At 34.4% G+C, this 26,034-nt stretch overlaps 1 protein-coding gene across 4 annotated transcripts in view; it reads right to left on the reverse strand.

Moving 5' to 3' along the window:
• sema5ba (sema domain, seven thrombospondin repeats (type 1 and type 1-like), transmembrane domain (TM) and short cytoplasmic domain, (semaphorin) 5Ba) overlaps positions 1–26,034 on the reverse strand; it is a 105,699-nt gene that overhangs the window by 21,441 nt on the left and 58,224 nt on the right. For all 4 annotated transcript variants that reach the window (XM_089003133.1, XM_089003134.1, XM_089003136.1 and 1 more), the window contains 10 exons: positions 21,710–21,845; positions 21,418–21,625; positions 21,133–21,340; positions 14,240–14,357; positions 13,973–14,160; positions 12,798–12,941; positions 10,810–10,957; positions 9,938–10,163; positions 8,082–8,297; positions 5,537–5,707 (listed from right to left, as the gene is read on the reverse strand). In XM_089003133.1, the coding sequence (XP_088859259.1) occupies positions 5,537–5,707; positions 8,082–8,297; positions 9,938–10,163; positions 10,810–10,957; positions 12,798–12,941; positions 13,973–14,160; positions 14,240–14,357; positions 21,133–21,340; positions 21,418–21,625; positions 21,710–21,845 (1,763 nt within the window). The remainder of the gene's footprint in view (positions 1–5,536; positions 5,708–8,081; positions 8,298–9,937; positions 10,164–10,809; positions 10,958–12,797; positions 12,942–13,972; positions 14,161–14,239; positions 14,358–21,132; positions 21,341–21,417; positions 21,626–21,709; positions 21,846–26,034) is intronic.

A 26,034-nucleotide genomic window follows, 5' to 3' on the forward strand; every position in this document is an offset into this window, starting at 1 on the left:
AAAAATGTGCAGAATGAAAAAAAGTCACCTTAAAGACTAAAAAGGAAAAAAAAAAAAATCCTCATCAATCACCCTAAAATCAAACAATATGTAAAAACAAACCCTGCCCAAAATAATTCAGAATTAATAAAAAATAAAATAAAAAATTTGCAGAATGAAAAAAAGTCACCTTAAAGACTAAAAAGGGGGAAAAAATCTTCAACAACCACCTTAAAATCAAACACGTGTAAACCCCCCACCACAAAAAAATCTGAATTAATAAAAAATACAATAAAAAATACGCAGAATGAAAAAAGTCACCATAAAGACTAAAAACTAAAAAAAAAATCCTCATCAATCACCCTAAAATCAAACACATGTAAAAACAAACCCTGCCCAAAATAATTCAGAATTAATAAAACATAAAATAAAAAATGTGCAGAATGAAAAAAAGTCACCTTAAAGACTAAAAATCTACAGCCTTGTACATTTACCGTAAATTAAGTACGGTAGCGTTTGTAGTAGGTGCATTCTTGATCTAAAAAAAAACTATACTTTGTGACAATGTTTTTTAATGTGATTAGTTATCTCATTGTGCTTCAAGTTGTGAAAAATGGGCCAGGCAACTTTTCAGTTATCTGCCCTGTTGTTCGCTAACTTTTTGTCATGAGTTTTAGAAACTGTTTGTATTATAATTTGGGTAAATTCGGCGGGCCTGATTAAAAAGCCTAACGGGCCGTATGTGGCCCGCGGGCCGTAGTTTGCCCATGTCTGATCTAGACACACACAAAAGACTCCACCGTCATGCCGGAGGCACGGCTACGTGTTAGCTTTGATGTTTACGTTGGGATCATGTGATCAATCAAAGATTTTGGGGGTTGATTACATTTTGATCTTTGTCATTGCCTTATAAAAACGATCAATTAAAAACAATCAATTAAAAAAATGGTTGATTTTTGCCAATTTTGAAAGATTCATTCATTAATTCAACTAGCTTAATAATAATAATAATAATAATAATAATGATACATTTCATTTGTAAGTGCCTTTCAAAACTCTCAAGGTCAAGTTTTCTGTGGGTGAGCAGCGGCAACCACACGCGCCAGCATTCACTCAACCCGGAAGTAAATAGATAAAAAGGTAGCTAGACAGATAGTAGATAGCTAATAGATAGCCAACAGATAGCTAGCTACCTAGATAGCTCTATAGCTAATAGCTAGATAGTTAGTTAGCTAATACACTGAATGTCACTATTAAACACACAGATAGAAATCTAGCTAGCCAGCTAGTAGATAGCTAATAGATAGCCAACAGATAGCTAGCTAGATAGTTAGTTAGCTAATACACTGAATGTCACTATTAAACACACAGATAGAAAGCTAGCTAGCCAGCTAGTAGATGAGTAATAGATAGCCAACAGATAGCTAGCTAGATAGCTAGCCACCTAGATAGCTCTATAGCTAATAGCTAGCTAGCTAGATAGTTAGTTAGCTAATACACTGAATGTCACTATTAAACACACAGATAGAAAGCTAGCTAGCCAGCTAGTAGATGAGTAATAGATAGCCAACAGATAGCTAACTAGATAGCTAGCCACCTAGATAGTTTTATATATATATATATATATATATATATATATATATATATATATATATATAGCCAACAGATAGCTAGCTAGATACCTAGCCACTTAGATTGCTATATAACGAATAGATAGTTAGCCAGATAGTTAGCTAATACACTGAATGGCACTATTAAACACACAGATAGAAAGCTAGCTAGCCAGCTAGTAGATAAGTAATAGATAGCCAACAGATAGCGAGCTAGCCACTTAGATTGATAACTAATAGATAGTTGGCCCGATAGTTAGTTAGCTAATACAATGAATGTCACTATTAAACACACAGATAGAAAGCTAGCTAGCCAGCTAGTAGATAGCTAATAGATAGCCAACAGATAGCTAGCTACATAGCTAGCTACTTATATTGCTATATAACTAATAGATAGTTAGCCAGATAGTTAGTTAGCTAATACACTGAATGTCACTATTAAACACACAGATAGAAAGCTAGCTAGCCAGCTAGTAGATAACTAATAGACAGCCAACAGATAGCTAGCTAGATAGCTAGCCACGGCACATACCACCCCTTTTTAAATAAGGCAGCTTGTACGCATCCGCAAACACTTTTCTCCTTTGTGCACTGATGTCAAAGTTTAATCATCGCCTTGAGTGACGGGTACCGACACCTGACGACCGATTAGCAAACGGTCACTGTAGCCGACAGTCGATTGACAGGACACCAGAGAGGTAAAAGCCGATCAAAAGTGGGCGTTGGGGCGATTACCATCTCGGAAATGACAGGAAGTCATTTACCCCCCCACACACACTCACGGTTAGTAATTACAGAGGAGGCAGGAGGAGTGTGTGTTTCCTGATTGGCATTTGGAATAATACCAATTGAAAAGCACTTGAGGGGGGGCACTTGACAGGAGACAACGGGGCAATTTGAGCACAAGGTGTCTGGGCTTTGAACGTCTTGGGGAGGAAAACAGAAAATGTCCATGTCCAAATCCACACGAGGTAAATCCCCCCCTCCCCCACACAGACAAAAAAAAACAGAATTAAAAAAAAATATGCAGAATGAAAAAAAAGTCACCTTAAAGACTAAAAAGGGGGAAAAAATCTTCAACAACCACCTTAAAATCAAACACGTGTAAACCCCCCACCACAAAAAATCTGAATTAAGAAAAAATACAATAAAAAATATGCAGAATGGAAAAAAGTCACCTTAAAACTAAAAAGGAAAAAAAGTCCTCATCAATCACCCTAAAATCAAACACATGTAAAAACAAACCCTGCCCAAAATAATTCAGAATTAATAAAAAAATAAAATAAAAAATGTGCATAATGAAAAAAAGTCACCTTAAAGACTAAAAAGGAAAAAAAAAATCCTCATCAATCACCCTAAAATCAAACACATGTAAAAACAAACCCTGCCCAAAATAATTCAGAATTAATAAAAAATAAAATAAAAAATGTGCAGAATGAAAAAAAGTCACCTTAAAGATTTAAAAAGGGGGAAAAAATATTCAACAACCACCCTAAAATCAAACACGTGTAAACCCCCCACCACAAAAAATCTGAATTAAGAAAAAATACAATAAAAAATATGCAGAATGGAAAAAAAGTCACCTTAAAGACTAAAAAGGAAAAAAAATCCTCATCAATCACCCTAAAATCAAACACATGTAAAAACAAACCCTGCCCAAAATAATTCAGAATTAATAAAAAATAAAATAAAAAATTTGCAGAATGAAAAAAAGTCACCTTAAAGACTAAAAAGGGGGAAAAAATCTTCAACAACCACCTTAAAATCAAACACGTGTAAACCCCCCACCACAAAAAAATCTGAATTAATAAAAAATACAATAAAAAATACGCAGAATGAAAAAAGTCACCATAAAGACTAAAAACTAAAAAAAAAATCCTCATCAATCACCCTAAAATCAAACACATGTAAAAACAAACCCTGCCCAAAATAATTCAGAATTAATAAAACATAAAATAAAAAATGTGCAGAATGAAAAAAAGTCACCTTAAAGACTAAAAAAGAAAAAAAAATCCTCATCAATCACCCTAAAATCAAACACGTGTAAACCCCCCACCACAAAAAATCTGAATTAAGAAAAAATACAATAAAAAATATGCAGAATGGAAAAAAGTCACCTTAAAACTAAAAAATAAAAAAAAAGTCCTCATCAATCACCCTAAAATCAAACACATGTAAAAACAAACCCTGCCCAAAATAATTCAGAATTAATAAAAAAATAAAATAAAAAATGTGCAGAATGAAAAAAAGTCACCTTAAAGACTTAAAAAGGGGGAAACAAATATTCAACAACCACCCTAAAATCAAACACGTGTAAACCCCCCACCACAAAAAAATCTGAATTAAGAAAAAATATGCAGAATGAAAAAAAAGTCACCTTAAAACTAAAAAGGAAAAAAAAGTCCTCATCAATCACCCTAAAATCAAACACATGTAAAAACAAACCCTGCCCAAAATAATTCAGAATTAATAAAAAAATAAAATAAAAAATGTGCAGAATGAAAAAAAGTCACCTTAAAGACTAAAAAGGAGGGAAAAAAAATCTTCAACAACCACCCTAAAATCAAACACGTGTAAACCCCCCACCACAAAAAAATCTGAATTAAGAAAAAATACAATAAAAAATATGCAGAATGAAAAAAAGTCACCTTAAAGACTAAAAAGGAAAAAAAAATCCTCATCAATCACCCTAAAATCAAACACGTAAAAACAAACCCTGCCCAAAATAATTCAGAATTAATAAAAAATAAAATAAAAAATATGCAGAATGGAAAAAAAGTCACCTTGAAGACAAAAAAAAGAAAAAAAAATCCTCATCAATTACCCTAAAAACTAAACCACCCTAAAAAACAATCAATTAACAAAAAAAAAAAAGAGAAATAAATGCAAATTTAAGAAAGATCACCTTAAAGAGTAAGAAAAGAAAATACAATTTTCATCAGGCACCTTAAAAACAAACACATACAAAAACAACCCCACCCCCAAAAAAAATCAGAATTAAATAAAAAATAACAAATATGGGGAATGAAAATAAGTCACCTTAAAAGGACAACCGACGTCTCCGGACAATTTGTGTCCATAATTTGTAAAATGTCTTCAAATGACTTGTACTGAGCGTATTTAACAAAGATTCCACCGCATATAGCTATATTTTAAGACTCGCGCTGAATATTCCGGAAGTCTTGTTTTTGAGTTGGTGACGAGTCCGTACGTGACGTCACTGAAGGAACGCCCACTGACTGGAAAAAAGGACACATTGTAGCAGTCCTTCCATCACGTCAATGCATTTTGCTGTACTTTGTTTGGTCTGAAAACTTCGTGTAGGACCAAAAATAGGCAGAAGAGGGCGACAAAGCTCCATGTAAGGAATTAATCAGCCTGTGGAAACGGGCTGATTAATTCCTCACAGGAGCTTGGTTGCCATTTCCTGCCTCTTTTTGGTGCTACATTTCCCACCCCTGATGCCTCAAAATGACACGGAATTAATTCTTTAATCGATTGCAAACATGTATGCTTTCTTCTTCAGAACTACAGTAAAGTCTCGTTATATCGATATCGGATATATCGATAGTCCCGGTTATATCGATACTATTTCTATGCACGCACGGATAAAATTACATGCAAACAGGGTCGGATATATCGATAGTCCCGGTTATATCGATATTTTTTCGGACTCCCTTGAATATCGATATAACGAGACTTTACTGTATTTGAATCATATTCATAACTGGATGTGTAACAAGAAAGCATATTCTCCGAATCTGAAGCCATTGTTTTGATTTGAGAGCAAGGCAATACGTCAAATTGAAGTACTTTTTAGACACTTGAAGTCATTTTTATTGGTGTTTTGGATTTGACTAAAAATATCATACTGCGTGTTTTGGGTATTTTAGATGCTATAAAACGTTTTTCTGATGTCAGTTAGGAAACAAAAAAGTGGTCCTTACCGTCACACGTGTGCGTATTGCAGAGCGCCTCCTCGGTGTGCAGTCCCAGGCAGATGTCGCCCCCGCCGGCCGGCGTCGGGCTGCCGCACGCTCGGGTGCGTTGGTAGTGGCCTCCGCCGCACGCCGCCGAACACTGCGACCACGACGACCAGCACGACCACGCGCCCTTCACTGTAAACAACCACACACGTGACCTCATGCTACAGTACAGCCTTAAAAAGAATAAATACATAAGAATGAAATACGCTTAAAATATATGTAAGCAAAATGACATGAAATTTGATTACATAAAAATACAATAAAATAAAAGGAAAAAAAATTAGAGGAAAATAAATGAACAGAAATTAAAATTACAATTGCAATTACAACTAAAATTAAAATTATATTAAAAGTACATTAAAAATGCGATGCCTGGGCAAAAATTATGATTGATAAATTAAAATAAATGAAAATTTAAATGGAATTTTTAATGAATAAATTAAATGAAAAATGAAAATGAAAAATTGTAATGTAATTTAAATTAGTTTATATTAATTTAAATTACTTTAAATTAATTTAAATGAAATTTATTTCAATTAAATTATATTAAAATTACATTAAATTACATTGTGTTAAAATTACATTAAAATTAAAATTACATTAAAATTGAATTACATTAAAATTAAAATTAAAATTAAAATTCAATGCGTTGCCTTATTTAAAAAAAATCCCTAGACAAAATATATATATAAAAAAAATGCCAATTTTTGCCAATTTTGAAGCATATCCAATCAATTCAACTGTCTGATTAACCGGAAAAAGAATTACTTCATAATCAATAATCAATAAATTAAAATAAAACTAAATGAAGTTAACTTAAATGAAAGTAAATTAAATTAAATTAAAATACCATTAAAATTACATTCAAATACAATGTGTTGCCTTGTTTAAAACAATGGTCAAAAACAAAATGAAAATGAAAAATTGTAATGTAATTTAAATTAATGAAAATTAATTTAAATTACTTTAAATTATTTTAAATTAAATTAACTTCAATGAAATTAAGTTAAACTAAATTAATTAAAATTAAAATTAAAATTAAAATTAAATACAATGTGTTGCCTTATTTAAAAAAAATATCTAGCCAAAAACCAATAAAAAAAGCAGATTTTTGCCAATTTTGAAGCATATCCAATCAATTCAACTGTCTGATTAACCGGAAAAAGAATTACTTCATAATCAATAATCAATAAATTAAAATAAAACTAAATGAAGTTAACTTAAATGAAAATAAATTAAATTAAAATTACATTCAAATACAATGTGTTGCCTTGTTTAAAAAAACAATGGTCAAAAACAAAAACAAAAAAGAAAATGAAAAATTGTAATGTAATTTAAATTAATTGAAATTTAATTAATTAATTAAAATTAAAATTAAAATTAATGTGTTGCCTTATTTAAAAAAAATATTTAGCCAAAAACCAATAAAAAAAGCAGATTTTTGCCAATTTTGAAGCATATCCAATCAATTCAACTGTCTGATTAACCGGAAAAAGAATTACTTAATAATCAATAATCAATAAATTAAAATAAAACTAAATGAAGTTAACTTAAATGAAAATAAATTAAATTAAAATTACATTCAAATACAATGTGTTGCCTTGTTTAAAAAAACAATGGTCAAAAACAAAAACAAAAAAGAAAATGAAAAATTGTAATGTAATTTAAATTAATTGAAATTTAATTAATTAATTAAAATTAAAATTAAAATTAATGTGTTGCCTTATTTAAAAAAAATATTTAGCCAAAAACCAATAAAAAAAGCAGATTTTTGCCAATTTTGAAGCATATCCAATCAATTCAACTGTCTGATTAACCGGAAAAAGAATTACTTAATAATCAATAATCAATAAATTAAAATAAAACTAAATGAAGTTAACTTAAATGAAAATAAATTAAATTAAAATTACATTCAAATACAATGTGTTGCCTTGTTTAAAAAAACAATGGTCAAAAACCAAAAAAAAGAAAATGAAAAATTGTAATGTAATTTAAATTAATTGAAATTACTTTACATTATTTTACATTTAATTAATTAAAATTAAAATTAAAATTAAAATTAAAATTAAAATTAAAATTAAAATTAAAATTAAAATTAAATACAATGTGTTGCCTTCTTTAAAAAATATCTCGCCAAAAACCAATAAAAAAAGCAGATTTTTGCTGCACTTTTTTTTAGGTCAGAGTGAGAACTCTTCACGTCGAACCTCCAAGGAACGATCCGAAGGCTGTGATTTACGGCCCCCCCTTTTTTTTGCGCACAGGCTCGCGCAACCCGGGTAATCCATATTGGCTCCATCCTTCCCGCTAATCTCATCATCAATTACAATTTTGCGGGGCATTCTTTCTTTTGTCAGCGGCCTCTACCCTACAAGCCGCTTGGCGGGAGACACCCGAGGACACCAAACAAAGATTTTCTCACCAAATAGTAATAGGAGAAGTAAAAAGGGCATTTTATTCGCAGTGGGCAGCCATGTTGGTGGGGGCAATGTGGGGGCAATCTTACCGACACACGCCTGAACGTTGCAGTCCTGGTACTCCACAGGGGAGCCTCTGCAGGCCACGGGGGCGCTCTTGCCTTCCGGTCCGCTACAGGATCTTCGTCGGGTGCGGTATCCTTTGGAACAGCTGTGTGAACACCCGGACCAGGAGTCCCATGAAGACCAGCCCAGTCCGCCCGTCCCACGGACCAGCGGGGTCCGAAGAAGCTCCTCCACTAGGTCTACAGATTAAAAAAAAATGGATTTAATTAATAGTAGTCTTGTTTTTAATACAAAAAAAAAAGGATATTTGGGACCAATAACAGGACTAGTGCTGAATATCGTAGTCCACATACAGTTTTGGCTTGGAGTAAGATACTAGAAGGCAAACCTGAGCCTGTAGGAGGTTTGTGGAAAGTGAAATCAGCATTTGAGGCGAGGCATCCAAAAATGGATGCCGGGGGAGGGGGGGGGGGGGGGGTCGTAGAATAACATTTGGCTTGACAGCAGAAGAAAAATTGCCAGAGAATAACACTCTATTTATTTTATTGTATTGTATTTTATTTTATTGTATTGTATTGTATTGTATCGTATTTTATTTTATTTTTTTTTATTTTATTTTATTTTATTTTATTTATTATATATCGCTATTATTATTCATTTATTATGATTATATTACATTTGCTATTTATGATGGTGATGATGATGATGATGCTGATGATGATTATTATTATTGTCATTATAACTATGATTGTTCATTTATTACGATTATTATTACCTTTTTTCTTTATTATTATTATTATTATTACTGTAATTAATTTATTATGATTACTATCAAAGTCAAAAAGTCAAAGTCAGCTTTATTGACAAATATGCTAATATGCATGACATACAGCACAGATGAAACTATTACAATGTTTATTATTATTATTATTATTATTATTATTATTATTATTATTATTATTATTATTATTATTATTATTAATTGATTATGCTTATTATAACAATTTTAACTGATTATTATCATGATCATTATTGATATTGTTATGATTATTTATTTATTATGATTATTGCATTTTTATGTATTATTATTAGTAGTAGTAGTAGTAGTATTTATTATGATTATTGCATTTTTATGTATTATTATTATTATTATTATTATTATTATTATTATTATTATTAGTAGTAGTAGTAGTAGTAGTAGTAGTAGTAGTATGATTATTGCATTGTTATTTATTTATTTATTTATTTATTCATTATTATTATTATTATTATTTTCTTATGAGCATTGCATTTTTATTTATTTATTATTATTTTATTATTATTATTATTATTATTAGTAGTAGTAGTAGTAGTAGTAGTAGTAGTAGTATTTATTATGATTAGTGCATTTTTATTTATTATTATTATTATTATTATTATTATTATTATTAGTAGTAGTAGTAGTAGTAGTAGTAGTAGTATTTATTATGATTATTGCATTTTTATTTATTTATTCATTATTATTATTATCATTATTTTCTCATGAGTATTGCATTTTTATTATTATTATTATTATTATTATTAGTAGTAGTAGTAGTAGTAGTAGTAGTAGTATTTATTATGATTATTGCATTTTTATTTATTTATTTATTTATTCATTATTATTATTATCATCATTATTTTCTTATGAGTATTGCATTTTTATTTATTATTATTATTATTATTATTATTATTGTATCATGACTATTGCGATTTTTACATTTTATAATAATGATAATAATAATAATAATAATAATTAATTATTATTATTATTATCATTATTATTATTATTATTATTATTATTATCATTATTCATATATTAATTTTTTTACCCCCCAGATAGAATGGAAAGAGGCCTTGCCGTCAGTGTCACAGGCGGCAGTGCCGTCGTTGGGGCAGTATCGTGTCTCCAGCTTGCGGCGCCCCATCTGCAGCTGGTGCGGGTCAGCTAGCCTAGCGCGGCACATGTAGCGGGTGCGTTGCTCTTGACGCGCACCCCCCTGAGTCACGTTGACCGGCATCCACGGCGTCCACGGCGTGTTCCGTTTCACCTCCGGACACGCGTCCAGGTTACACGCTTTGTACTCCTGGAAAAGGGAACATTACACCAAGCTTGATTTTCAAAATAAAAGCTGCATTTGGGGCAATAATAATTATAATAATACAGTGAGTCAATAAAACGACTTTATTATTCAATACAGTTTATTTCTTTAATTATAATACCATAGCACATTTATTACACATAAAATAAGGTATATTATATGTAGTTTTAAGGCTTATATAGTAGAAAAATTATGTTTTATGAGGATCTGGGAACGGATTATTCTCATTTTAATGGTTTCCTATGGGAAATTATTTTTTGCGATACACACTTTTCGCCTTACACACTCTGGGAACCAATTAAGTTAGTAAGCCAAGGTATCACTGCACATTTGATTTCTAAGCGCCTTTAAAACTCTCAAGGTCACTTTACAGTCACTGGATCAGTTTTTCTGTGGGTGAGCAATGGCAGCCACATGCGCCAGCATTCACTCAACCCAACTCAAATAGATAAAAAAAACTCGCTAGCTAGCTACAAGATAGCTAATAGATAGCCTGCCCACGAACTAGCTACCTAATAGATAGCCAGCTAACAAGCTAGCTAGCTATTAGGTAGCTGGCCAGCTGGATAGATAGCACAACAAATTAACGAATAACTAGTTTTCAAATTTGAAATTCAAAATGGAGGCTTACCAGGGCGCATCCCGGGCAGTTGTTACCATTTTCGCAGGTGCGTACTCGTGAGTGCACCCCTCCGCTGCACTCGCTGCTGCATTTGGTCCATGAGCCCCACGGGGACCAGAGGACCAACTGGGGACACGAGACGCCCTCGTTGCAGAACCTGATAAGATGACGGCGCAACCACAATGACTCAAAGTGGACTTTTTTTTCGAATCTAAAATGAACTGTTTTGGGTTGGAAAAAAAATTCTATGGCTTTAAAGGACAACCGACACCTTTTTTTTTTTTGGTTCCTATCTGACATCAGAATTTTTTTTTTATAGCATCTAAAATACCCAAAACACGCAGGCTGATATTTTTAGTCAAATGCAAAACATCAATAAAAATGACTTAAAGTGTCCAAAAACTGCCACAAAACTCATTCACTGCCATTTATACATTTATTCAAATTATTGAAAATATGACGTCGAGCACCATTCACAAATTTGTTCGGGTTTTGTATGTTTTTTTTTTTGTGCTTGGGTGCAGATAAAGCATTGGCTATGGCCTCTGGCAATGTTTTTTTTTCTTTTCCACAAGGGGGAAGCATTTGCCTTTTGGGAAATGTATTTATTTATCTGTTTATGTATCTATTTATCTATTTATTTATTTATGGATTCATTCATTTATGGATTTATTTATTAATTTATGGATTTATTAATTCATTCATTTATTTATCTATGTATCTATCTATCTAGTTATTTATGGATTTATTCATTTATGGAGAGATTTATCTATTTATCTATTGATCAATTTATTTATTATTAATTTATGGATTTATTCATTTGTGGTTGTATTCATTTATTCACGTTTTCATTTATTTCTCTATGTATTTGTTTATTATATATGTTTATGTATGGATTTATTTATTCATTTATTTATCTATTTATCTATCTATTTCTGTAGTTATTTATGGATTTATTCATTTATGGACAGATTTATTTATTTACTTATTTATCTATCTATGGATTTATTAATTTATGGATGTATTTATTCATTTATTCACGTATTCAGTTATTTATCTATGTATTTGTTTTTCTGTTTATTTATCTATTATTTATTTATTTATTTATTTATCTATTTATCTATTTGTCTATTGATCAATTTATTTATTATTAATTTATGGATTTATTCATTTTTGGTTTTATTCATTTATTCACGTTTTCATTTTTTTCTCTATGTATTTGTTTATTATATATGTTTATGTATGGATTTATTAATTCATTCATTTATTTATCTATTTATCTATCTATTTCTCTAGTTATTTATGGATTTATTCATTTATGGACAGATTTATTTATTTACTTATTTATCTATCTATGGATTTATTAATTCATGGATGTATTTATTCATTTATTCACGTATTCAGTTATTTATCTATGTATTTGTTTTTCTGTTTATTTATCTATTATTTATTTATTTATTTATTTATTTATTTATCTATTTATCTATTTATCTATTTGTCTATTGATCAATTTATTTATTATTAATTTATGGATTTATTCATTTGTGGTTTTATTCATTTATTCACGTTTTCATTTATTTCTCTATGTATTTGTTTATTATATATGTTTATGTATGGATTTATTTATTCATTCATTTATCTATTTATTTATCTATTTATCTATCTATTTCTCTAGTTATGGATTTATTCATTTATGGACAGATTTATTTATTTACTTATTTATCTATCTATGGATTTATTAATTTATGGATGTATTTATTCATTTATTCACGTATTCAGTTATTTATTTTTCTGTTTATTTATCTATTATTTATTTATTTATCTATTTATCTATTTATTCATGGGTTTATTCATTTATGGATTTATTTATTCATTTATTTATTTATCTATTTATTTCTCTTGTTATTTCTGGATTTATTCATTAATGGACGGATTTATTAATTTATGGATTTATTTATGTATTTATGTCTATGTATTTATTTTCCCTTTCCCCTCACCTCTCATCTCGACTGGCCCCCACGCAGACGCGACCTCCGTGTCGGGGCGCCGGGTTGTTGCAGGAGCGCTGGCGCAGCTCGAATCCCGTGCCGCAGCTGGTGCTGCACTGTCCCCATGACGACCACGGCGTCCATCCCCCGTTTCTACGGCGACGCAAACACACATACACACACAAACGTGAGGATCTCATCAAACTTTTGTCCCTCAATTGCCACATTTGAGTCAATAATGTAATAATATACTAATATTTCATGTATAAGCGCCTTTTAAAACTCTCAAGGACACTTTACAGTCACAGGGTATTTTTACTGTGGGTGAGCAGCGGCAGCCACACGCCGCAGCGTTCACTCAACCCGGAAGTAACAAAGTTTAAAAAAAAAACCTAAATAGCAAATAACATGAAGGGTTTTGCTGTTTTATAAAAACCCTGATTAGTGTCTATGAATGGCTCTGATTGCCCCATTCGCTATGGTATCACCTCATTAGCATGAGTAAGCCTATGTGGTAACGACCAAAGAAGTCTGTTGTAAGCGCAGTCAAAATGAAACCCTAAACCATCATGGCAATTTAGTGAAGGGTTTTGCTGTTTTCCAAAAACCCTGATTATGTTCATCTGTGTAAGCTCTCAGTCGTACAGGAGTGATCCATCGCTGAAAAGGTTTCTTCAGCCGTCATCTGTACTTCTTTGAAGGTGTCGGACTTTTCGCTTCTTATCCAAGAGGCTTCGTCAGCGAACTAAAGTCTTGCTGGTAGTTTCGGCCTATATATATATATATCCGGACTCTGCTATGATTGGTCCCTGATTTCAGGTTGGGGGTAGCAGAGAACTACTCCCTGCGGCTCCACTGATTACTTCTACTGTCCTGACTGACGACTGGCCTGATTGCCCTATTTGCTCCGGTATCACCTTATCAGCATAACTAAGCCTAAGCAGTCTGTTGTACGAACGATCCAAATAGAACCTCACACCACCCTGATTATGTACTACGAATGGCACTGATTGCCCCATTCACTCTGGTATCACCTCAGCTAATGAGGATAACCCACTGCGAGAAAGCGCTTAGCAAAACTAGCCGTACACAGTTTAACATAAAGTAACACAAACGCACCGCTACACAATGAAATTATTGCAACAATTCACACACAGCGTAGCTTCGTAGTTTTTGTAGCGTACCTGGAACAGTTAGCCACCTCGATGGTGTCTCCTCGGCACTTCCTGCCGCCGCAGCGAGGGGCGGGGCTATCGCACGACCTAGACCGACACAAACACGAGCTGACGCCGTCCACGCCGCCGTCGTCGTTGTTGCACGCCTGCCATGCCGTCCACTCTCCAAAAGCGCCGTGCCTGGTCTGGTTCTGCATCTGGACACCGAAAGAGGCGGAGTCTCGAGCGTCAATCTTCAAACAAGACAAGAGTTCGGGAAAATGTGACGATATTTACCGGACACGCCGTGATATTCTGCTTCCATTGGCTCATGTTGGTGCTGTCCTCCAGCGTCGTGCAGCGCCGCTGGCGCAGATCCCAACCGCAGTAAGGATCCCGGGATTCTAAACAAAGCCTGCAGGAGGCGCCATTGTAATTGTGGCAAAAGAGGAAGACCATGAATGAATGAATGAATGAATGAATGAACAAAGGAAGGACAAAACGAACGAACCAATGACAAACCAACGAATGAACAAAAAATGAATAAATAATACATTTCATTTATAAGCGCCATTCAAACTCTCAAGGTCACTTTACAGTCACGGGATAAGTACAGTGAGACCTCAACTTACGAACTTAATTGGTTCCCAGACAGAGTGTGTAAGGTGAAAAGTGTGTATCTCAAAAAAATAATTCCCATAGGAAACCATTAAAATGGGAATAATCCGTTCCCGGCTTTCCATAAAATATACTTTTCAACTAAATAAGCCTTAAAACTACACACAACATACCTTATTATATGTATAATAAATGTGCTATTGTATTGTAATGAAAGAAATATACTGCATTGTATCAAAAAGTCACTTTATTTGCATTTATGATGGTCATTGATGGCTTGATGGAATGGCGTTGGAGGTCGGAATTGCTGTTTGGAAAGAGAGGCACATTACATGAGGACTGTAATTAAAGAAATAAACCGTGCTGTAAAATAAAGTTTTATTGACCTTTTTGATGGTCGTTGATGGCTATGGAAGGAGAGTCACCTTCCATAAGGACTGTTGGTAACTTAACTTCTGGTACTGTTCGGTCGTGTGCTTCCGCCAAAGATCACTCCGCCAGCCGTGGTGGGTGTGTATTATGAAAATAGTGCTTATTATAAGGTTTAATTTAAAAAATTTGACGTTTGTAAGACGAAAAGTTTGTAAGTTAAGGTGTTTGTAAGTTGAGGTCTCACTGTATGTAAAACAAAACTGTGGCTTTCAATTTGAATGCCAGTTTTGTAGTTTGTTAAAGGACAACCGACGTCACTTTTTTGTTTCTTAACTGACATCAGAAAAACGTTTTATAGCATCTAAAATACCCAAAACACGCAGTATTTTGTATATTTACAGTAAAGACTCGTGATATCGATATCGGATATATCGATAGTCCCGGTTATATCGATATTTTTTCGGACTCCCTTGAATATCGATATAATGAGACTTTACTGTATTTATATATTTATTATTATTTGTGTGTTTGGTCATGTGTTATTTTGTTGTTGTTGTTGTTTTTTTTTTAGATGTTTATTTATTTTTGTTGTTGTGTGTTTTAAGATGTTTATTTATTTATATGTATATTTATTTATTTATGTTGTTTTTTGTTTGTTTTGTGGTTTTAGCATGCTTCTTTATTTATTTTTATATTTATTTATTTATTAATTGAATTAGATTTATTAATACTTGTGTATTTGTTTATGTGTTTATTTACGTTTAATTTATTTAGTTTTGTATTTATTTGTCTATTTACGTGTTTATTTATTTGTTTGTTTATGTGTTTATTTATTTATTGATTGAATTAGATTTATTAATACTTGTGTATTTGTTTATGTGTTTATTTATGTTTAATTTATTTAGTTTTGTATTTATTTGTCTATTTACGTGTTTATTTATTTGTTTGTTTATGTGTTTATTTATTTGTTTATTTTTTTTATGTGTTTTTAGGGTCATTATTTATTTATTTGTATATTTATTTAGTTTTTTATGTATGAAATTTGAAGTTTGTAAGACAAAAAAGTTTTTAAGATAAGGTGTTTGTAAGTTGAGGTTTCACTGTAATAGATAGCTATCGAGATAGCTAGCTCGCTATATAGCTAATATCTAGCGAGGTACAGTAGTGCATCATAGTAGTATGTTAGGACGCCTTGTTTGCACTAATGACATCAAATCTGCGTAATCACATCAAAAACAAGTCCGCTTTTTTCATAAAGCGTCATTAGAACGGTTGAAAAAGAATCAAAAAGTAAATATGAAATCACGTCCCCAAATTCATCAAGTTGGATTAGAGCAGCTGTAATGACAACTACAGTAAAGTCTCGTTATATCGATATTCAAGGGAGTCCGAAAAAATATCGATATAACCGGGACTATCGATATATCCGACCCTGTTTGCATGTAATTTTCTCCGTGCGTGCATAGAAATAGTATTGATATAACCGGGACTATCGATATATCCGATATCGATATAACGAGACTTTACTGTAATTGAATTATAAGACGCTAAGTCTGATAAAGGATGACGAAGGTGGCTCGGTAGGTGCACTTCCTGTTTGCCTTGACACCACTTCCTGTTTGCAACTCCCTCTATTAAAATGTGCTTCGGGTGGCGTGTGTAATGGTGCCGTTCGGCAGCTCAAGGTCGGCGGCGTCATTTCATCAAGGACCCTCAAGCACCCCACCCCCACTTCATTTGGAGATCAACCACACGGAACTTTGAGCGCCGGTCAAAGTCAAAGTTAAAGTCGCCGATATTTACTTAACTCATTCACTGCCATTCACAAATTTATTCTATAATATGACAGAGGTCCCCTTCCCGAATTTGTTCTGTTTTTTTTTTCATGCTTGGGTGTCGATAAAGTTTTATTCATTTGTAATACATGATACATTTCATTTCTAAGCGCCTTTCAAAACTCTCAATATCCCTTGACAGTCACAGGATAAGTTTTTCTGTGGGCGAGCAGCGGCAGCCACACACGCCAGCCAGCTAGATAGTGAAAGATAGCTAGCTAGAGAGCTAGCTAGCCAGCCAGATAGCTAGCGGCAGCCACATGCGTCAGCGTTCACTCAACCCGGAAGTAACTCAAATAGATAGAAAGCTAGCTAGCTAGCTAACAGATAGATAATAGATAGCCAGCTAGGCAGTTAGCTAATTAGCTTCATAGCCATATCGCTAATAAAAAACCAGCTACATAGCTAGCTAGATAGCCAGATAGCCAATAGATGGCTAATAAATAGCCAGGTACATAGCTAGCTAGCTAGCCATATACCGTAGCTAATAGATAGCAAATTGATAGCCAGCTAGGCAGTCATCCAACCACCTAGAAGTCACGCCGTTCGCCGTTCCAATATAAAAAAAAACAAAATCCTGCCGTATGAAAACAACTCTGGGCAATGAGCCACATACTGCTTCACCCACATAAGAAGGTCAATGTTAAACAGACCACCGGCCCACAAAACGACGCATCAGCGAATGGTCATAAATCGTCCGCGTTATCCGGTTGGCGTAATTGTCGCTTCCCGGTTGGTCGTCGTAAAAATTGTTGTCGGCTTTTACGGCCCAGCCGTCAAAAAAAATAATAAATAAATAAAAAACTGCTGTGCATGTGTTATAATTGCGCCCATCACGGGCATAACCGCCTCCACGCACGGGGAATATAATGACGGGCACTTTAGCCCCCCTCCCCGTCACTCCCTGGTGGGGTGGGGGGTTCACGCTGACAGCCTCTCGACGCTGGTGAAAAGCGACTCCTTCCCCGGGGCTCGGACGGGTGATGAGCATGTTTCAGTCTGGCCTTCCGAGCGTGATGCAACACTGCAATTAGCGACACAGCGCTAACACAGAGTCGCACTCAATAATAATAATAATAATAATAATAATAATAACAATAATAATAATAAATAATAAATAATAAATACAAATAGTAATAATAATCACAAGAACTTAATAATATTAATAGTGGTGATGACAATAATAATAATAATAATAATAAATAATAAATAAATAAATAAATAAATAAATAAATCAATCAATAAATAAATAAAAATAACTTTTGAGAGAAAAATACATAAAAAAATAATTAACCGTTTTAACTCATTTACTGTCATACGTGCACAAATGTGTCTACTCGTGCCAGGGTTTTTGTCATTGTTACTCAAATTCCAGGACTCACGGAATATTGAATTTTATGACTACATAAACATTCAATGCAGTGTAAGAAACCTTAGATTCTCTTGTTTCATCAGAAAAAAAGAGTTAATTCCTAAGTTATATAGGTCTGGGGTTATATGCTCTTGAAATGAGGGCGGATGTACAAAATACGATACATTTTGATTTAAATAGCGCTTCAACTGTAACGGTAACAAAGCGCTAACATGAAAAAAAGGGAAATGCTGCCCTCTTGTGGGGAAAAAAAAATCCCAAAGGCCATAGCCAGCGCTTTATCGGCACCCAAGCATGAAAACAACAAAACCCGAACAAATTCAGGAAGGGCAGTAAGACACAATAAGTAGCACAAACGCACTAAATGTTTATGTAGCAATTTCAGAAAAAAACTTATTTTCCAAGTCCAAGTTATATTGCGCAACTTCTGCGCAAGATGGCAGCTAAGCTAGTACAGGCAATGCAGGTAATGCGGCTAAGCTAGCACCTTGAATCTCTGCGGCGAAAAGTAAATCAGCTCTCGTGGTGAGTTAGCGAGACGGGCGGAGGACAGCGCGGTACCATTAGCTGCAGGTGCCAAATGGCTGGGTCAAACTTAATCACTGCAAATAGAGGACGACAACAACAACATGCGCGCTCTCGCGCACGCACGCGTGCTAAGCAATCAGTAAAAGGCTACATATCATGCGCTGTTGAAAAGGTTTAGCAACGTTACGGAAAATAAGATGGATGAGCTCAACGCTAGCTAGCGAGAGGATCAATAAGAGAAAAGAGCGAGGCATTCAAAGCGCTTTCACCTAATTGAATTTGCTTGCGGGATGCTCACACTTAGCGCGCGGAGCTAACAGCGGTGCGGTGAGTGCGCAGTAAAATGCAAGCACCAACGAGCACCGATTTATTCATTTGTTTTATGCATTTATTTGCATATTAATATATCAATTTATTTGTCCACTATTTATGTATTCATTAGCATATTTATTTCTTTTTTTAATGTATATATTTATCCATGTATTGATCCATTCATTTTTTTCACTATGTATTTATTTATTAATGTATTAATTAATTATGATGTACTTATTGATGTGTATATTTATTTATTTATCTATTTATTTTTCCAGTTATTTTCCAGTATTTATTTATGCATTTATTTGCATATTTATTTATTAATCCATTTATTTTCAGATATTTATTTATGTATTTATGTATCTATTTATCTATGTATCTATTCTTACATTTATTTTTCCACTATCTATGAAGTTATTTTGCATTTATTTATGCTTTTATTTATGCATTTATTTGCATATTTATGTATTGATCATTCATGTTCCACTATTTATTTATTTATTTATGCATGTACTAATGCATTTATTTATCATTTATTTACAGATATTTATTTCTGTATTTATTTATCTAGGTATCTATTCCTACATTTATTTTTTATTATAATTTTTTTCAAGTTATTTTTTTTGCATTTGTTTATTGATGCTTTTATTTGCATATTTACGTATTTATCATTCATTTTTCCAATATTTATTTATTGATGCATTTATTAATACATTTATTTATGTATTTATTTTCAGATATTTATTTCTGTATTTATGTATTTATTTATCTGTGTATCTATTCATACATTTATTTTTCAACTATCTATGAAGTTAGTTTTTTGCATTTATTTATTTATGCATTTATTTGCATATTCATGCATTTATCATTAATTTTTCCACAATTTATTTATTTATTTATTGATGAATTTATTTATTTATTTATTTACTTACCAATCAATCTATTTATTTATGTATTTATTTATTAATCTATTCATTTATCAATTTATTTTTCCACTTGTGTATTTATCGTGTATGTATTTGTGTGTTTGTGTGTTTGTGGGTTTACGTACCCCCATACGTACGTATGTACGTATGGGGGTAATATGTATGTATTTATTTATTATTATTTTTTTTTTTCAAGGAATAACCATAAACATTTATTACAATATACATTGGGGGTTCTGCTCCTCCTCCCATAGATGCTAATATTAGCCTTAAAAAAAACATTGTGGCGTCTTCCGTAAACCGTCAAAATGAACTCCGATGTGCCGAGCTGAAATGATGGATACGTTGACACGAGTCAGGAATGGGTGGGTGGTGGGGGGTCGGGGGGGTAAGTGTCAAGCGAAGCGATACTCAGCTGGAAGGGAGCTTTGTGTTCCTCCCGCGGCCGACACCTCATTAGATCAACTTCCTGACACCTGTGTGTGAGCGTGTGTGTGCATGAATGTGTGTGTGTGTGCATAAATAGATTTAGCATAACAAATGCTAATGTCGCGGAAAACTAGAATAACCCCCATTTTCAAAGACAGAAATTCTAAAATACACCCAACTCTCACTCTGACTTTCCTTCATTTGAATCCCATCAAACAGGCAATTATGGCATTGTTATAATTATTATTAATAATGGATGGATCATAATAATATTCCGAGCTTCATTACAACGTCGCGTAGAGCAGCCCCTGATTTATCCGTTCTGCAAAAAGAGAAAAGACTCTTTTTTTTTCGGCGGTGAATTAATCCTGGCGCAGGACGTTTTAATCAGCCGCGATAGGGCGGCGGCGGCGGAAGCATTGAGCGGAATTAACTGCCAGCTGAGAAGAGAACGGAAGCAGAAGCTTTAACCGACTTGGACGAACAAAGTCTATTCACGGTCGGCTTCAAAGCAGCAGCACTGCGGGAAACCTGAGTAAAACGCGCCACCTTGAACGCCTCAGCGGGAAACAAGGCGGGCTAACTCATAACAGCTCAGGACAACCTGCATTGACCACGTTGGAGACGCGTATTACCCGAGAGGAGATGAAGGGCGGCAAAGTTGATCTGGATTCTTGATTATAAAGAAGTTAAAAGACTGTAATACCGCAGCAAAAAAGTATAGCGTGTCGTAACGCAGCTCGTGGGCGACTCCAGTCTCCCAACAGCGTGGCAAAGTATAGACTACGGACTCACATTTCGGTGAGGTACGTGGAGCATCTCTCCAGTGGGATCTTCAGAACTCGGTCGCCGAGGCCCACAAAGAGCGAGCGGTCGCTGTGCAGGATCTGCAGGCTCAGGATTGGTTGGCGCGTACCAAATGGGAGGAGCTCCATCTCCTCCAGGTAGCAGCCTTGAAGGTTCTTGTTGGACGTGGCTAGTGCCTTCAGGATGCTGCCGTATTCTGCGCCGGGAAGAAGAATCACTGCTGACTGTGCAGATTATTTTCACGGCCTTCTTTGTCGATTTATCTCCACTGACCGGTCCCGATGTACATGACGTGGTAGAGCGTGTCCATGCCCTGCACGATGTCCACGGCCAGATGGGAGAAGCGTACGTCGTCCTGCATGACCAGCGGGTCCACTGACTCTGGCTGCACCACTTCGTTCATCAGGAAGAGGCGTTGGGCGTCTTGCAGGCTGCGTTCCGTCAGACCCTCGTTCGGACCCTCGTCCTCAATGGTACCGCACTGACCGTCAAGGTGGAAGACAGCACGTTTGTCCTGACCGGACCTCCTGTAGGTTTGACTAAGGATGGTCAGAGTGAGACTAACCTGGAAGTTGCTGATGGGGTTGGGGGTAGGCATCCAGGTGGAACGAGGGTTCTCCTGGGAGCGGAACGGACCGTTGAAGGCCCGCGTGATGGCGCTCAGGTTGAAGGCGCATACGGCTGATGCTGCGATGCTGTTGCTGGGTATGAAACACAGGACGGGTCAGGACCGGGCAGGATAACGTGAGAGGGGAAGATGGGAGATATGGATTAGGGAGGGGAGGACAAATTAATGGACACTAGGAGGAAATGGGAGATAAGACAGGACAGAATGGGAACTGTGACTTGAAATTATGAGAATATAAAATGGGAGATGTTGTCGTTTGGACAGGGCAAGGTAGGTTAGAAAAGAAGGTCAGGATTGAATGATCTGGGACAGGACAGGTCAAGACAGGACAGGAAAGGACGTTGGAGAATAAAATTGAGTGAGTAGAAGACAGGACAGGTGGGCGAGGAAAACATAGGCTATGTATTAATGGGGAAATCATAGGACGGTAGGGCAAAAATGGGAGATGATCTGAATGGGACAGGATCGAACTGGATAGGACAATGGCAAGTCTTAAAGATGGATGACAACGGGGATAATGTGGGAAGCATTCTGAAACCAACTGGAAACATTTGTAGGTGAACTGATTGACGCCTAAGTAAAATGACCTACAGACGAACAGTCTATGTATTAATGGGGAAATCATAGGACGGTAGGGCAAAAATGGGAGATGATCTGAATGGGACAGGATCGAACTGGATAGGACAATGGCAGTTCTTAAAGATGGATGACAACGGGGGCAATGTGGGAATCATTCTGAAACCAACTGGAAACATTTGTAGGTGAACTGATTGACGCCTAAGTAAAATGACCTACAGACGAACAGTCTATGTATTAATGGGGAAATCATAGGACGGTAGGGCAAAAATGGGAGATGATCTGAATGGGACAGGATCGAACTGGATCGGACAATGGCAGGTCTTAAAGATGGATGACAACGGGGGCAATGTGGGAAGCATTCTGAAACCAACTGGAAACATTTGTAGGTGAACTGATTGACGCCTAAGTAAAATGACCTACAGACGAACAGTCTATGTATTAATGGGGAAATCATAGGACGGTAGGGCAAAAATGGGAGATGATCTGAATGGGACAGGATCGAACTGGATAGGACAATGGCAGTTCTTAAAGATGGATGACAACGGGGGCAATGTGGGAATCATTCTGAAACCAACTGGAAACATTTGTAGGTGAACTGATTGACGCCTAAGTAAAATGACCTACAGACGAACAGTCTATGTATTAATGGGGAAATCATAGGACGGTAGGGCAAAAATGGGAGATGATCTGAATGGGACAGGATCGAACTGGATCGGACAATGGCAGGTCTTAAAGATGGATGACAACGGGGGCAATGTGAGAAGCATTCTGAAACCAACTGGAAACATTTGTAGGTGAACTGATTGACGCCTAAGTAAAATGACCTACAGACGAACAGTCTATGTATTAATGGGGAATGGATAGGACGGAAGGGCAAAAATGGGAGATGATCTGAATGGGACAGGATCGAACTGGATAGGACAATGGCAGTTCTTAAAGATGGATGACAACGGGGGCAATGTGGGAAGCATTCTGAAACCAACTGGAAACATTTGTAGGTGAACTGATTGACGCCTAAGTAAAATGACCTATAGACGAACAGGCTATGTATCAATGGGGAAATCATAGGACGGTAGAGCAAAAATGGGAGATGATCTGAATGGGACAGGATCGAACTGGATAGGACAATGGCAGGTCTTAAAGATGGATGACAACGGGGATAATGTGGGAAGCATTCTGAAACCAACTGGAAACATTTGTAGGTGAACTGATTGACGCCTAAGTAAAATGACCTACAGACAAACACATATAGATGAAACAAGGCAGAAGGGAAGTAACAGAAAACAGCAGCTATTATTCCACTCGTCAATATTGTGTTTAACGTGTTCATCCATGTCATCATCGGCTTCCCTTAATGAACCCGTGCACACCGCACTAACGCGACTTGTTTGGCTCCCGGCTGAGCTTCTCGATTAACTTGGCGCGTTCAATAAGAACACAATTAAAGTCTCACTTGGAGAACAGGTGTCATATAATAAGAGAGACAGAGTGAAAGAAAATGACTTTATTCCTTGACTTTTGCGATGCTGATTTAGCATTTATTTCTTGCGAGGCTCGCCCACATGCTTGTCCGTCAACAAGCCAGCATTAGTCAGCAGGGCTTCGGTGAGACTTGTGGGAGGCCGACCAGCTGGCGGGCAACACGGAGAAGCAAAGTGAGTGGTTTCCTGAGACATATTTATTGATTTACTTATTTATCCATCAATTTATTTATTTATTAAACATATTTATTTATTTATTTGTATATTCGTCCATTTATTTATTCATTCGTGTGTTTGTTCATTTATTCATTTATCCATCTATTTATTTATTTATTTATTTATCCGCCCACCTATTTATTTATGTATTTATATATACATATTTTTATTTTTGTAGTATTTGTGTGTATTTTAACGTGTTATTCATGTATTTATTTATCTATTTATTTATGTAATTATCTATTTATTTATGTAATTATTTATTTATTTATACGTGTATTAATTTGTTTATGTGTTTATTTATTTATTTATTTGTGTATTTATTTATGTATGTGTTTATATTTGTTTATTTATTCATTTGTTTGCTTATTTATTCCTTTTTATATATTCATTTATCCATCTACAGTAAAGTCTCGTTATATCGATATCGGATATATCGATAGTCCCGGTTATATCGATACTATTTCTATGTACGCACAGAGAAAATTACATGCAAACAGGGTCGGATATATCGATAGTCCCGGTTATATCGATATTTTTTTGGACTCCCTTGAATATCGATATAACGAGACTTTACTGTATTTTTTTTTTTTTATATACATACTGTATAATTTAAATGTATTTATTTTTAAATTATGTATGTTTGTTTATTTATGGATGTCTTTATTATATTCATGTGTTTGTTTATTTATGTATGTATTCATTCATGTGTTTATATTTGTTTATTTATTCATCTATTTATATATATAGTATAATTTAAATGTATGTATTTATTTTTAAATTATGTATGTTTGTTTATTTATGGATGTAACTTATTTATTCATGTGATTATATCTGTTTATTTATTCATTTGTTTGTTTATTTATTCATTTTTATTTATTCATGCGTTTATATTTGTTTATGTATTCATTTGTTTTGTTTATTTATTCATTTTTATTTATTCATTTATCCATCTATGTATTTATCTGCCCATTTATTTATATGTACATATTTTTTATGTATATATAATAATAATAAAAACATTTTATTTCAAGCGCCTTTCAAAACACCCAAGGACACTTTACAATAAAAACAATAAAACAAAGCACATAACAATAAAACCATAAGTAAAATGATACATAATAAAATAGCATATAGAACTACACATTGAAAGCAATTTTAAACAAATGGGTTTTGAGGTGAGCCTTGAAAATAGGGAGGGAGTCAATATTACGGATGTTGGGTGGAAGTGAATTCCACAGTTATATATTTTGTATTTTTTGTGTATATATTTTTATGTATTATTTATTGATTTGTGCATTTATGTATGTACTTATGTATTTATTATTTATATATACTGTCTATTTTAAATGTATTTATTTATTTTGAATTTGTGTATGTTTGTTTGTTTTTGTATTCATTTATGTATTTTATTTTGTAGGTCTACTTATGATCGACATGTCAATTAAATTTCAATGTGAGAAACTTGTTGTTGGCCAAGGTTTCTTGAGAGTCATTTTGTAGCTCTATTCACAGGAGAGACATGGCAACTAAATTTCATCCAAGTGAAAATGGCAGCGGGTTGAATTTCCCTCTAAATTAATGAGCTGCGTTATTAGAATTACGTCTTTTATGGCGAGCCATCAAAATTGACTGCCGTGTTCTGACTGCACGCAACGACCGAATCTGTAATTCTTCTCAATGTAGCATCGCCCATCTGGCAGATGTACCCCCCCAAAAAATAAATACATAAATCAAGGAGTAGCTTGTCTTTGAAAGACGACTGGAAATGGCCAAAATGACCCGAAATGTTTCTTCCACTGCAAAGCAAAATGTCCGCTTCCAGCATCCAACCTCATTTCAGTGCTGAAAGTGAAACAGCCATAAACACAGAGAGGCCATGTTTCAGCACACTGACGTCCAGTGTGGCAGGGCACAGAGGGGGGAAACAAGGGGGTGGGGGGATAGTGTGGTGGGGTCTAGCTCAGCACCGTTAGTGAATTACAT

This window comes from Hippocampus bargibanti, linkage group LG08 (genome assembly GCF_051943395.1).
Source record: "Hippocampus bargibanti isolate YZ-2025 linkage group LG08, ASM5194339v1, whole genome shotgun sequence".
In the NCBI taxonomy this organism is placed as follows: domain Eukaryota; kingdom Metazoa; phylum Chordata; class Actinopteri; order Syngnathiformes; family Syngnathidae; genus Hippocampus; species Hippocampus bargibanti.